The sequence below is a fragment of the Urocitellus parryii genome, chromosome 6 (genome assembly GCF_045843805.1).
Source record: "Urocitellus parryii isolate mUroPar1 chromosome 6, mUroPar1.hap1, whole genome shotgun sequence".
NCBI classification, from domain to species: Eukaryota; Metazoa; Chordata; class Mammalia; order Rodentia; family Sciuridae; genus Urocitellus; species Urocitellus parryii.
Window position 1 is genome coordinate 116929099 of NC_135536.1, and position 16155 is coordinate 116945253.

General features: G+C 37.0%; 1 protein-coding gene across 1 annotated transcript in view; it reads right to left on the reverse strand.

Annotated features, from left to right (window-relative positions):
* Positions 1-15445, reverse strand: part of Nptn (neuroplastin) — an 85806-nt gene extending 70361 nt beyond the window's left edge. Inside the window, exon 1 of the mRNA XM_026387649.2 lies at positions 15234-15445. Within this exon, the coding sequence (XP_026243434.1) occupies positions 15234-15324 (91 nt within the window). The 5' untranslated portion in view covers positions 15325-15445. The remainder of the gene's footprint in view (positions 1-15233) is intronic.
* Positions 15446-16155: the final 710 nt, after the last annotated feature.

Here is a 16155-nt window from a genome sequence, read left to right on the forward strand (position 1 = left end):
ATTTTGAGTCCTTCAAAGAGACTCAGAGAATTCTAAGCAGAGAATTTAATGACAAGCTTATGTATCTGGTTTCCTCAAGCTCACCTAGTACTACTGGGCCTATCAAGTTTTTCCAAAGGTGTATTTTGAGAACTTAAGACTTGATACAATTCTTTCAGTGACAGATAGTATTACAGAATGGTAAGGTGACACTCTAAAATGCCACTAAAGACACATTCCACCCAAACTCTCCCACTCTGGCTTTTAAAAGCTACTAAAATATACATGTTATTGAACTACAAATGCCAGAAAGCTTTTACTTCTGGTAATTTCTGAGCAATTTTCACTATAGTTTAATGTTCCTAAAACAAGAACTGCTACTTTCTATACTCATAAGAGGCTTTTGTTTTGATTTTTCCCTTTGATGAATATCAAAATTCGCCCTTTCATCTTCCAGGTACAAAATCTGGTTACTCCCTATCACTACCCCCATCCCATAATTGAATTTTAATGTCTACCTGTCACTGGGTAGCAAATTATATACTCCATGGGCAGACAGTTCAGAAGGTTTGATGTACAATAGTAAGTGGTAGCCTTGCAGGAAAACACTAAAATTTACCAGCCCACAGAAAGTACCTCATAGTCCCCAATCAATATTCATTACTAGCCGTCTGCCTGGAATTCTTTCTGCCTTGATGTCCAGATCCATCAGGAATTAATTTCCTTTGTGACTAGGCCTTGAAGACTAGCTGAGCTGTTTCTGAAAAATATGAACATTATGACCCTGTGAGGATTAAAAGATTAAAAAAGAATATTAGAAAAAGCTCTACCATAAAAGAAAATCTTTAAATAGCTACAAGGAAATGCAAAAATACTCAGAAGTCCCAGATGCAAACACTCCTGATCAAAGACACCAGTCAACAAAACTTTTTATTATAAGCATACTAGAATATACCATCCCTCTGCCTAAAGTGAATTTGAATAAATAAAGACTTAAAAAGAGCCAAATCTATAACAACTGAAGACACCAGATGAAACAGAACCAAGGAGGTATGGGGAAGAGAAGAAAATTAAAATGTAAAATATAGGAAGAAAAAATATTTTAAAAATCATACACACACACATACAGTGTGTATAGACATATTACAAACGTGTGTGTGTCTGTGTGTGTGTGTGTGTGTGTGCGCCCGCACAAATGCCTATATGTGATTATGTGTACACAATATAACCAGGGAATAGATCTCTTTAAAGGACTCAAGATCATATTGTGAAGGAAAACAAAGATAGAAACAGATATATAAGAATGTGGGGAAAAAAAAACATGTTTCTTGAAATTGCTCTAACCATTTAGATCACTGTCTTAAGTACTAAACAAAAAGAAAAAGAAGAGGAGGAGGAAGGAAGGAAGGAAGGAAGGAAGGAAGGAAGGAAGGAAGGAAGGCAGGCAGGCAGGCTGGGCATCAGCTACTTGGGAGGCTGAGGCAGGAAGATTGCAAGTTTGAGGACAGCCTCAGCAATGTAGCAAGGTCCTAAGTAATTAAGTGAGACCCTGTCTCAAAATTAAAAATAAAAAGGACTAATGGTACTGCTCAGTGGTTAAGTGCCCCTGTGTTCAATCCCCAGCACCAAAAAAAGAAAGACAAAAAAAAGAAAAAGAAAAAAACCTTTCTGCTGCTAAAGTTTGCAAGCAAAATATATACCATATTTCACTATAATCATCACTACCACATAATTGTAGCACCCTATTTGTTTTTCCCAGCCCGAAAACTCGTTTATAACTTTTTATCCCATAATTACTGTATGGTAATATTCTGTTTCTTATGCTGCTTAAAAGGTAAACAAAAGGCTGGGGTTGTAGCTCAGAGGTAGAGCACTTGCCTAGTACATGTGAGACACCAAGTTCCATCCTCAGCACCAGATAAAAATAAAATAAAGGTATTGTATCCCTCTACACTTAAAAAAAAAAAAAAAAAGGTAAACAGAACAGCAACATTCCTAGTAGCATAGGGGGTTGCATTTTTTCTTCTCATGCACTGCAAGGTGAAAGCCTAGAATCCTCAGCATGTGAGAAATATCACTATATTTCCAAAGGCCAAGCTGTATGGTTTGTTTAAATCCCTGCAGATCTAAGGCTATACACATCTTATATGAGAGTAGCACTGAGGACAGTGTCAGATAACAAAACCAATGATAGTGATGCAGAATTTTCAGACACAGAGACTTCAATTTTATAATTCCATATTTTTCAACACTGTGGTAAATTTTCTCAAGTGTAATATTTCAACTATAATGCACAAATCAATAACAACTTGTTTTTTTCCCAGACCAGAAAAATGTTTGCTAAGCTGTCAGAAAGAACATAAGAAATGATGCATGTTGATTTGGACTAGTTAATTTTATCCATATATTCGTGAATAGTCCATGCATCCTAACCTTTCACCAAAAACAATTTAGTAATAAATGATTTTTAAGTAAAACGGGCACACATTAAAAAAAAAAAAAGCTTCAAATGGTTGCATCCCATTTTTGCAAAAAAACAAAAATGACATAAAATTTGTGACAATTACATAGTGAAATATGACATGCCTCTATAGCATTGTACAAGAACCCAGAAAACATGGTTTCAAAATATTCACTGAAATAACTAGAAGAAAATCATACACCAGACTTTCCTAGTAAAAATCATGTCACTAAATTTCTATCCTAAAACATGTTACTTCTATGGTACAATCTAATTTTGAGGTGGAATAAATTACTGTAGTATTTAGCAAATTACCTGCTCCAAGATTACTTCAAAAATAAAGATCATTACTATTAGGTATACGCTAATGTTAAAAGCTACCCTGAAAGGCTAAGAAAGGTGATCTACTAAAATAGTTTGGAAATCAGCATGTTACTGTTGTAAGCATCAGGTTCCAAGTACCCTAAATGGTATTTCATGTGTTAATCAAAACAGTTCATTTTAATTACTTCCTTGCTTCTGTTAAAAATTAGAGAGGAATAAAGGGGGGTACAAATATTCCTATGTTAAAGATTTCAAATTTCAAAACCGTTTCACTATAAAAACACACAGCTAGCTTTCAAACAATAGATTAAAAATAAATCAAGATAACTGAATGCATCTAGGCACAGAGAAAATTTTATCAATTACATATCAGGTCAGGTATAGGTACTTTATGTATGCAATCTCATTCTAACCACCTTCTGTGAGTTGTGCATTATGCCTAATACATGAGGAACAGAAGCTAAGAGAGATTATTAAGAGATTTGCCAAATATCAGGATTCCAATCCAATCTCTGAGGCTGCAAAATTCACAATATAATCCTTTTGTGAAGTGGCTGCAAAATGGGGGCCATTGACAGTTTTATTTGACCAGCACAGAGTTTTTACAAGTCCACCTTTCAGTGTTTTCAAAGCACAAATTTTCCAAATTAGTATATGGTATTTTCGCCTCACTCCAATGGTAAATGAGTTCAAAATTTATGCTTTCATTCATGTTAACCAAAAGCACAAAGGCAAGTAAATAGCTGCTCTCCTTGCCTTTCCATTTCTAGAAAAGGTGTGGCTCTGACCAACAGCAGTCCAGGGGACTAAGTGCTACAATCCTATATCAGAGGTACTTACAAGTGCAGTATCAAAAGGGGAAATTTTTTTTTTCTGGGAACTGAACCCAAGGGAACTCTACCACTAAGCATTCCTCAGTCCTTCTCTCTCCCTCTTTTTAAAAATTTTTATTTTATTCTTTATTTTTGAGACAGGACCTTGCTGCTGAAGGACTAAACTGCTGAAGCTGGCCTCAAACTTGTGATTCTCCTGCCCCAGTCTCCTGATTCCCTGGAATTAGAATTATCCTTAATAGGGGCTGCTTTTCCTTTTATAAGGAGTTTTTGCAAATTTGGGAGGGCACTTTTTTGTTGATACAATGACTAAAATGGCACTACTGGTCCCAAGGATCCTTAATATCCCACGAAGTAGGGAAACACACAACAAATAATTGTGCTTCTTCCTACACAAACTTTCAAGCGACAGTCAAGAAGATGGAAAACTTGTTCTAAGCCAAGAACCTGTTTTAAACATGACACAAAGTACTCTTGCACAGTTTTAATCATCACTCAGTATTCCAGGAATGCAATTAGGGTAAAGTGAGGATAGATTGTTCTTTGTTACATTTGGAATTTTACCAAGAGTTCCCCGCTTTTCAGGAAATCACATAATCAATATCAATTCCACCTATAATACCTGAGTCACCATTATAACACAACTCTATCAGTTAACATATGTATGTAATTGTTACATTCTAACTGTTACATTCTTAGTTTTTCTACATACAGTGTGCTGTTTTATTATCTTCCTGGGTAACCAGACCTAAGCAATTAATAAATTTTAATAGCATGCATGAGGCCCTGGGTTTAATCCCCAGGGGAAAAAAATAAAAATAAAAACCACTACCAAAAACCCTCATGAAATCATGGTTTTTCTTAGGATTAAAATTTAACTGTAAAGAAATTATATCCCTAGACTGCTGCTAGGTGCAAAGAGCTGGGGCTGGTCTTGTCTTTCACCATTGGGAGCCTCATTAACGGTAAAGAAATTATATCCCTGGACTGCTGCTAGGTGCAAAGAGCTGAGGCTGGTCTTGTCTTTCACCATTGGGAGCCTCATTCTGCCCTCACTCAGCTCCTATACCAAATAGGATATCATGATGAATAAGACCACACCCATAACTACCCAGTGCCACTATGAGATAAGAACATGCCCAAAGTACCCACCCTCTGCCATCACAGATGGCGGGCCCCACCTTGTAGTGGCTGAAGAAACTATAAGTACTTCCACTAAAAAGGAGAAGATCCTTCCCCGAATAAAACAAGCAAACTGGGGAGGGGGGAGAGGGGGGAGGAATGGAGGCGGGGGAGGGAGAGAGAGACAGGGGAAGAGAGGGAGGGAGGGATGAAATTAGCTGGGCACAGTGGTGCCCGCCTGTAATCCCAGTGGTTTGGAAGGCTGAGGCAGAAGGATCATGAGTTCAAAGGCAGCCTCAGCAACTTATTGAGGCCCTAAGCAACTCAGAGAGACCCTGTCTCTAAATAAAACATAAAAAAGGGCTGGGAATGTAACTCCGTCATTAAGTGCCCCTGATTTCAATCCCCAGTACCAAAAAAAAAAAGAATAGAAATTACTTCCTTGGTTTGCAAAGCTAACATCCACTTTCCTTTGACTGTCTAAATCAAGTGACTATGATTCAGCAACTCAAAATTATTCTGAACTCACTAGGAAGAAAAGGGTATTGTCAGTTATTTATTCATTCATACCATTTTCTTCTTCAAAGCCAAGAATATGGTATATTCCAAGCCTCTGGTCAAATATATGAAAAAGGACAAGCCTTTAGCTAATAGCCCAGAAACATTCTTATAATCAATGATCAGGCAATAATACCCTAAGTTTTAAAGTATTTTCCGTAAGAGGGAAATTGCTCAAAAATAGCCTAAAGCCCTTTGCTCATCTGCTTTCTGAAAAGTTTTAATTTTCAGAGGATAAATTTAAAAATTACTCTGTCAAATATAAGGCAGATTAACTAAAGAAAACATATAGAACTGTGATGCAACCAAAATAAAACATCACTATCCTAAAAACTATATCCTCTCATACAAAATGTTCATTGTAACATAATTTTGCCCATATTAAATCTACTTCAAGGGCTGGATTTGTGGCTCAGCAGTGGAGAGCATGTCTAGCACATGTAAGGCGCTGGGTTCAATCTTCAGCACCACATAAAAATAAATAAATAAAGGTTTAAAAAATCTACTTCAAAAAGATCTCTTTTAATACACAAAAGCTCAACAAGTTACAAGCTTCTATGTCTTTTAAGTTGAAATGGAAGGTCAAAATAGCAAAAATAAATAAATAAATAAATGGTTACCAGATTTAACAATAAAAATTTATCTGAAATGTAACTGGGCATGCACATTTTATCTGGCAACTGGCAATCTTCTACTCTTCCAACTAAAGTGAGCTCCCATCCTTTGGGAGGTCATAAAACACTAGCTCCCACTCCTAAAAGACAGGGTGGGGCTTTAGCACAACAGAATTTTGGCTAATAAAGTATTAGGAGTTAGGATGAAAGTGCTGTTTTCCAGGTGGTGAGGCTTTCTTAATCGTTCATATTTACCACAGAAAAAAGGAAGGTCTAATTTCTAACAGCCAAATGTTAAACTTTTACTGGTTCTGACCAAAGTCTAGTAAGCTGGTTATTCTACTGGGTATTAAACAGATTGGAAGAATTTCATAATTTAGGTTTATGATAACAACAAAAAGAAATTGTTTATGAAGGTTATAGTAAACAGGATCCTATTTAAAATATTACAAGCAGTTTCTAAAAGCTACTTTAAACGATTTCAAAGTTAAACTATCATTTTTCTTGAATTCATAATCAGAACTTTAGCATCAGAAACATACTAATTTCTGACCCTTTAAAAATTGTCTGGAAAATTCATTACATTCCACATTAATTTCCATATTTTTCCCCTCTCCTGAGCTACTAAACAGTTACTAGGTAGAGTAGAAAAAGCTCCTCCCTTTGTTTTATGAGGTCCCTATCACCAGTCCTTTGCCCTACTTAAAATGATTCTGACAATGAGTGAGCACAAACAATTGCTAGTTTCATTAAAATCATCTTTTTAATATTAAACCTATCCTTTTCTTCCACATGATTTAGGCCTTTGCTCTTTGATACAGCCCATCCATCTTTGGAGACTGCCTAATTCCCTTACTTCATTTACACTGCTACCTTGAAGGTATTAATAGATAATCACATCCCCCTTATGCTCCCTTTTCCTATGTTTAGCTCCTTCAGGCTTTTCTCCTAAATCTTAAGCTTCCATCAGAATAGAACTATCTATCTTTTCCTAAACATGGTTAGAAAGTATTCTTAATTATTTGGAGTTCAATCTTAATAAGAAAACTATAACACTATTAGTAGTACCTTAATTTTAACACGATCACTGTTATTTGTCTAAGAGTAGTTCAATGACAGTTCACTGCAAGCTATTTAAAACCTCTTTATGCTTGCTTTTTTCCAGGTAGCAGCTTCCTGGTTTGCATTAAGACCACTTACTTCATATCCCTTGGTGAAAGACTTGAAATTCAGCATTAATGATTTCAGTGCTGGAACTGTGTTGTTTTGTTTTTTGTTTTTTCCTTCAGCTGCTCCATAATGGTCCACAAATCTACTAAACTTGTATAATTAAAAAAAAAAAAGCCAGCTGTGTGTGGGGGTACATGCCTTTAATTCAACTATTATGGAGGCTGAGGCAGGAGGATCACAACCTTGAAGCCAACTGGAACAATTTAGGCCCTATCTGAATAAAATTTTAAAAGGGGGCTGTGGCTCAATGGTAGAGCACTTGCCTAGCATGTGCAAGGCCCTAGATTAAATCCTTGGTACCACATACACATAAAAACAATAAAAAAAAAAAAATCTAAGTTAAATTTAACAAATTCCTGCATGCAATATGGATTGAGAAGTATTTTCATAGACAGTAGCAAACAAAGAAGAACATCTTGTTGCCCTTTTCTCCCTACCAGAAGCAATATTTAAAATCAAGAAAATAATCTTGCTACTCTAGGACCTTAAACCCAAAAGGCAGATGATCTTTTGTCATGATCCTGCTTCCCCTCTCCCTCCCTTCCCTTGGCCAGTATTCAAGTCAATCTGTACTCACCAGAAATGTGCCTGAAACAGCATTACAGTGAGCATTCAGATAAGAATAAACAGTAATACTCTCATCCCTGTACTCAACCAATAACTCAAAGGCAGGGGCTAGATAATAAGGAACACAAATTCTAATTTAAAAGAAAGGATAACTAAACATACTGGAAGAAAAGTTACATTTTGATTATGATATTAAAATTTCTGCGGTTTCACTCCCCCCCTTCTGGTTAAAAATAAGGGGCGAGAGAGAGTACTTATATAAAAAAATGACTAATGTGTGATCTTTACAATGTACTTTCTTTACTAACAAGGACTAGTAACATCATATGCTGATATTATTGATAAACATTTTGTGAAAATCCTGTTTATAAAAAACATCAGATTATTCCTAGACTAATAAAGTATATGAAAAATAAAACAAAATTCAAAAACTACCCCTTCAGTGAAAATGCTGGTTTTTAAACTAAATCTCACAGCCCACTAATGAGCTGTAAAATCAATTTAGGTGGTCACTATGGTTATCTTAAATACATCCATATAGAACAGGGATAGGCATTGGTTTACTAAATGTTTTATATACTATGTATGTAACAATGTTATGTTCTTACTTTAGTCACAAACTTTTTGTATCTGGGTCAGAGACCAAAAAAAGAAAAAAGAAAAAGCTTTAAAGCTTTTTTCTAAAGCGCTCTTGTATTTTTGAAGTTATTTCAACATGATTACTTGTGAATATTCCATTTTACTAACAAACTAAGCCCTGCCAACTGTATTTTAGATTCTGGAAAATTCCAGTTTGAAATGAAAAAATTACAGTTATCTTTTAATTAATAAGCAGTAAGGATGTAAAGGATAACTATTGAAGCTAGATTACAGTGTATAGGGGTTTACTACATCATTTGCTCTATTTTTGCATGTTTGAAATTCTAACAAAAATACAAAAGAAAAGAACAGTAAAGAAATGGATCTAACAGATAATAATTACAACAAATAAATTTATAAATTGGGACCGTTAAACATGCTGTTTCGGGCTGGGGTTGTAGATCAGTAGTGAAGCGCTTGCCTTGCACACATGAGACGCTGGGTTCAGTCCTCAGTACCAGATAAAAATAAAGGTGTTGTATCCATCTACAACTAAAAGAATGTTTAAAAACAAAACATGTTGTTTCTAAGGAATATCAATCTAGGAACTTCCATGGATTTAATTCAGGTAACGTTTGGATTGCCTTCTTCAACTACAACAGACTGGTTTAGAGGTCTTAAATACAAAAGGAATAGATGAAAATAAGTCACATGTAACTTAAAAAAAAAAAAAAATACCTAAGAGGACAAAGTAACATAAATAACAATAGTTCAGTGTTATTTCATTATCTTATTAGTCAACCTTCAACTAATAGAAAGGAAAACAAAATACCTACCTACCTGATAGGATTTTTCAATTCTTAATTGTTTTAATTCATGCTGGCAATTTTCCCAGCAAGTTTAATATGAGATCTCTGTTTAACAGATACCATTCTGCCTTCCTTGAACAAGAACTCCAAGTGTTGTCTGAAGTAGATTTTAAGGCAGTCAGATTTCAAAAAAGTACATGCCTTAAAATCAATTTCATTATTTCTAAAAGTAAATTCTAAAAATGTTTTAAAACAGTATTATCTCTCTGGGTTCTTTTCCAATTGGAGAAAGTGCCTAAGCACTGTGCAATTTGTAAAACTAGAAGTGAATTTTAGACATCATCTAATCCAATGATAGCTAATACTACCATCAGGAAAAAATGAAGAACCAATGGCATAATTTGTATACGCAAACACACTCTTACCTATCCATTTTTATGTATCTTACTAAACCTGTAACATTGTGCCTTGTTAGTATTCCATCAGAAAAGGCACTGACGTTTTGTCATGATTTTGTATTTAATCACATTAAGAATTTGAGTATCACTTGGATATGATTAAAACCATTGGTATGGGCTGGGGAGGTATTCAGTGGTAGAGCATGTGCAAACCCTGCGTTTCCTCCCCAGCACCACAAAAAAACAAAACAAAATAAAATACTAGTATAATTTGGGACTTAATGTTTTCTCAAAATAGAACCTTACACAACATATAGAACCCTGACAATCTGAGAATGATTTCACATTATCATTTACATTTCACTGTCTAGTCAATTTGAAGTAATACCCAAGTTCTATCAATGATAAAACAAAGGGAAACAAAGCATATCCAAATTGATATACTTCTCAAAAACACCATAAAGCAGGGTATAAAGCTCCAGTAATTAACATTATTTGGTAAGAAGACCAGTCTTAAAACATTCCATAATTGTTTCCAAAACAGCAGAAGAATATCATTTAGCACTTTTTAATATGAGAAACATAACACAGTATGTTTCCATCAAGCTGATCACATCTGTTTTAAAGAACAGATAAGACTTGAGGTTTTGGTTGTTGTTCCTGCTGAAAAAAAGGAAACAAAACAAAAAGCCAGCATGTTTCCGGGGAACATTAAATATGTCTCCCGCCAACTCAACTGTGTGCAAATTACAGTGGATACTTAGGAAGTTCTTTATTTAGTAAACCTTATTGCCATTCAGATAGACTAAATTAAAAGGTTCTAAGTGATCAGGTCAAATAACCTCAAGTTAATTAGGTTTTATTGAAAAAAAATTTTTATTTTTTGTTTGATTTTTACGAAAATCAAACAAAAAAGTTAGGCCTACTTTCAATGTTAGATAAAACACTAAGTTGAAATTAGATACAAATTTTGACTCCTGCCCCCAAGCTAAATGAATTCTAGAAAAACAGATACATTTTACATGTGTACTCACTCTTTTATAAATTTAATAATCAATATCACTGAGATAAAGTTTTTTATATGGTATCACTTTTACATTCAGTGAATTTCTTTATATATAAGCCTATAAAATAGTTTGTATTCAATTAATTTTATTGGAGAGGTTTTCCTCTTTTCCCAAAGCTAATTCTTAGCATCTAAAAGTATTAATTGAAGAAAAATCCACCAAAACTTCACAAACAAGTTTAAAAATGCATTATCTAAGTTTCTTAAATTAAACTCCATATTATCAGTGTCATTTTTTAATTATATAAAATGCTTTGTTTATGAGGCATACTAAAAACCAAGCCAGTTAGGTACAGGAGGTAATTCTGCACCTTTGTTTTAATTTCACTGTGTCAATTTACTTTAAAGTCCTCTGTTCTAGACTTATTCTGACAGCTTTTATCTTTCCAGATGCTCCTTAAATGAAGATTCATCCCCCATTCTTATATCCTGCTTTTTCCTGGTATTACTGAAGTCTTTCTTCTGTCTTTTCCTTTCTCCTACAACTTCATTCTCTATGCCTGATCCTGTCTAGATTGGGCTCACTGTAACAATAAACTAAATAAAATGCATCAGAAATTTGTTCACAAATCTCACTTTTTCCAAAACAGCATAATTTTATACAAACTTTTATTGAACATCTCCTGTATGATTCAACAAACCTTGGTTGTTTCTCTCCACATTTCACTTTATAGATGCTAACACCTTATCACCCTCCCATATTGTCTGATATTTAAAAACAAAACAAACAAAAAAACCTTTACACTGATGGAGCAAAGTTTCAAATTTCACATATAAAACACCTTACTTTCAAAAAGCTACCTCAAATTAATTAAATAAAAAAACGACGTCCAAACAGAGCACATTTTTAGTCACATGTGGTTATCTCTGAAGGCCTAATTAAGTACTTTTTATTTAAAAAATAAAGATATTATATAATATAATGTGCTAACAAAAACATTTTTATAAAGACAGTACAATAACATGTTGCCTTTTATTAGTGTTTAAAGGTATATTCCACAGGAGAATGTTTTACATCAGAACGGTATAGATAAGAAAAAGAAAAGGCTTTTCTTAAAAAAGTCTACTTTTTCATGAGGATCTGAATAACTAGTACAAAATCAGACCTGTAATGAACTTCAATCTTAATCTGTGTCAAATAAATTCACTCTGGAGCACGATTATTATATTTTAAGTAGGTTATTTTTCCCCTTATATTGTTTTTAAAAACCTTGGTATATTCACAGATTTAAGTTCTACATTCCCCCCTCCCCTCTCCAATTTGGCCACAGCCACCCTGTAAAACAAACCCATGAAAAGATCCTGAATGTAGAAACATGGCCTTTCCTCCCAGACTCCTGATCAACTTCTCATGCCTGGGTGCTCCACTGATATCAATTGTGATATTTTTAGTCAATTGCTTGAGAGATTGAAAGCAATATGATCTCCTGAGGAAAGTCTTTAGTTCAAGGAAAACTTCTGGTCAAATCTTATTTGGATTAATTATATTAAAATCTGTTACATGATGTTTAGCATGTCATTTGTCTTAAAACAAAAAGCCAGCAGGTTTCTAGGGAACATTAAATATGTCTCCCACCAACTCAACCATGTGCAAATTAAAGTGGATACTTTAAAAAAAATAATTATATATATATGTATGTATGTTGTATATATAGCAAAAGCACAAATCTCTGTTTGGAGTCTTCAAAGACCCATTTACTTTTTATTCAAGATGACAGAAGCACTAACAAGTGTTCAGAATATACATACACATGAAGAAAAATAAAGAATAATGTTAGTGATCCAATGTCAGGCATTGAAACTAAATCTCCATTATCTCATTTAATCTTCACATTCTCCCCAGGAGATTGTAATCCCCATTTCAGAAATGAAACTGAGGCCTGCCTTATTCAAGGTCACTCAGCTACAAAAAGTAGAACTCAAACCAAGTTCTATGGGAGTCCAAAGCCTGTGCTCTTGATCACATTATACAGGCTGGTTTATACTTACTCAATTTTAAGTAAAGCTTTCAAATGTCTTATGTTTCTTCCTTAAAATGAACCACATCTTTGAGGATACATACAAAAATCAACAAATAAGGATTTTACTTGAAACTGTTTTTTCAAGTCTACATGTTTGGATAGGAAACAAAATCCATCTGAATGAAAGCCCTGAATCCATATGGTAATGGTCACACACTCATTTTGGAGCTGAAGAGATCTTGGGGGTCATCTAATCCAAACTCTTGATTTTAGGAATAGTGAAAACAGGGGCCTTTTGAAAAACATTTATTCTCAACATAAACTACCAGATTCTCAATCCAGAAATACTTTTTTTGAAACATCCTTTTCATAAATAATCTAACATTTTTACATCATACAGAATATAATATCCCTTTCTGAAACACTAAGAAAAAAAACAATTTAATGACATGAAGTCAGACCACTGCAGGACTATCCTACTAATTTTAAGTTTGTATATTATCATAAGGTATGTTATAGAATGCTATAAAATGGCATCCTTAACTATATAAACTCAAATTCAAAAAACAGGCATTTCTTCCTTGAATTCAATTTGTACATTCATTTGGGTCAACTACCCGATGATCTTCATTTTTCTGTCATGTCATGTGATTGAATTCAAGCTCATTTCAAGAGAAAGGCTGTTCTACACTGTATTTAGAACACACATCACTGACAGAAGCCAGATGTCTTTGAAGACCCATCCAAAAACCTTGCTTTAGTTGCTAAGAAACTACAATTTCACCATAAATCATCAAAAGGAGCTATGCCAGCTGAGTTTAAACACATAAGATCGAGAATCTCACCTATTGTACAAACAAACCAAGCTATTTCCATAAATTGAATAGCCAAAATCAAAATTAGGTTTAACTCCTTCTGTAAGCATAGACAAAAACCTGATAAGACAAATCAGATTAACTCTACTGTGTCTTCCACAGTGGCTTCACACTTGGAGGAAAACAGGAAAAAACACCCATTGTACTTAGCATATTCAAACACAAGAGAAAGAAAAATGTCTTTCCTAACTCCCTCTGCCCCCCACAGTGATTATCCAAAACCATAAAGCATATATAAAATTTGAAAAATACAATTTGGTACAATACTTTTATTTAACCAATGATGTTTTTTCAATCCTGTGACATATTTTCGTTTTAATATTCAACATTTAAGCCTGGTTTCTCTGATTTTTTTTTAAACTGAAGTCATTTAAATTTGAGTCCTTTTTACAAGAGTAATTTGAATTGCTCTATCAAAACAATAAACACTGAGATCAGTAAAAAAAAATAATAATTTATATTTCATTCTCCAGCACTGATTTTTTTTCACATTAAAAAACTTTAAACCTCTAAATATCGGTTTCCACAACAGCAGAAACAGACTCACACTCCTAGTCTTGCTTCTGAAAGATCAATTCAGCAGTTGAACTGGTAACACATGCCTTCAACCGGAATCTATTTTGCCTAGACGCCCCCATGCCTATGATTCCCAACCATTTCTCCATCTTCTCTAAAGAACGTCAGTTCAAAACCAAGTTCTCTTATTTCCACTGTACCCCGCATTACCCAGAGGCTACTTTTATATTCCTCGCAAATAACATCTTTTCAGATATTGAAACTCTTCCGTCCTGAAACTTTTAGATCTGAAAAGCCTACTTCCTCCACATCCCTCTGGGCAGCAACTACCCTTCATCCCACCACCGCACAGTCGCAGCTGTGTCCCTGCCTTTCCAAAGGCCCATCCAATACCACAGTCTCCTGTCACAACTCATTGAATGCCCTCCCTTCCCTAATATATCCTCCTGCATTTTATTCCCTTCCATGATTTCTAGTTTCCTCATACCCTCGTCTCTGTACCCAGACACCCTTACTTTTCTAATATTTCCCCTACCTCAATTTCACCTCTTTCTCCCCATCCTCCCGTTCATTTTCATCTCCTTATTTAGAAACTCCTTTTTGCACTCCCAACCACTAAACTAGAATGCACGGCACTCCACCCTCTTTAGCAAACCCAACCCTCTTCCCTCCGCTCCTTTGGAGACACACTGCTGCTTCTCGTACAAGGTCCCCTACTGCAGTCAACCCACTCCTTTATCTTGCCCCCACCCCCACATCCAAGGTTCTCCGATTCTACACCCCCTCCTTAGGGTTCTAGTACTCAATTCACTCAATATTCTTCATGACCTTCCTCATTTTCCCCTTATTTTTAAAAATGTCACCAATTTTACGGGGCCCAAACAGAATTCTAGTCGATCCCAGTGCCCGGGAATCCCGTTCTTTCGGGGAGCCGACCGACACCATCCCTCCACCTCCAAGAACACAAACGCCTGTCTCCCGTCACCGTCTATAAGAAATGCGCCCCCTCCTCATCCGCCCCCGCTACTCCACCTCCTCAAGTTGGCTTCCTCGGTGTCCCCTCGCCTACCCGGAGGGACAAGCGAGGTGGAGCCCCAAAGTCGCCAACACGTAGGGCTCACATCGGACGCCCCCACCTCTCCAACAGGCGGTCTCCGGAAGACCTTACACCCGCACCTCTTCAAACCCCTGACCACCATCTTCTCCTCAGACCCGCAGCCCCTCAGACTCCCGCCCGGCCCCCTTCCCCTGGCTCTGGCACCCCCTCCGGGCCCGGATCAACTCCTTCAATAGCAGACCTCCCACAGCCCCCGCCCGGCCCGCCCCCGGCGCCCCGCTTACCGTTCTGAGCGGCGACTGGCCCTGGGAGGAGGGAGCCAGAGACCAGCAACAACGAGAGGGCCAGGGCGCTGGGGAGCGACGGGCCCGACATCCTCCCTAGCAGAAGACCGAACGCCTAATGGGCCGGGGCCGGAGCCAGGGCAGGGGAAGGGAGGGGAGGGAGGGAGGGGGCGGGCGAGCGCGCGAGGGAGTAAGCGAGGGAGGAAGCCGCGACTCCGCTCCGTCCTTCCCCGTCCTCCTCCTACCGCCGCAGCGCCCAAGCCTCGCGAGACCTGCGCTCCGGGCCGTGGGCGGCTGAGCAGGAATAATTGAAAAGCTCGCGAGAGAAAGAGGCTTCGTCTGATATTCCCGCCCCTCAAACTCGGTGTCTCCGCCCCTGCAGAAACTGATTGGTCTAGCGTGTTGTAGGTCACGTGCTAAGGCGCTTCTGGCCACGTGACGGGGCTAGGGGACGCTCCGCCTGCTTTTCTGGCGGTGGCGAACTGGGAAGTGAGCCTTTCGTTTACTCATCTCTGCAACGGGCGTTCCCGTAAATAACTGGAAGCGTTGGGAACACAATACATTTCCTTAGCCGTGCGTTAGCGCTCTTGGCTGTAAAATTTGATACGCCATCTCCGCTTTTATGCTTCATCTCCGTGTCTCCTATCAATTCTGTATCCCCTATCAATTCAGAGCTACTTCTTCCTTCTAGACTTCGACTATAGACCTCTACCGATAACAGACCCCAGCCTCCCCTCGCGTATATTTCACTTCCAGACAAAGTGTTGCGCTTTGCCTTCCTGCCTCGACATCTGTTCTGCCTGCCTGCCTGAAATGTCCTCCTTTTCCACCCCTGCCTACTCCCTGCACCCCGGGTTTGGCCTTATTTTAGCTCCGCAGTCTTTCAGGGCCAGAAGTTCATATGTCCATAGACACAATTCCA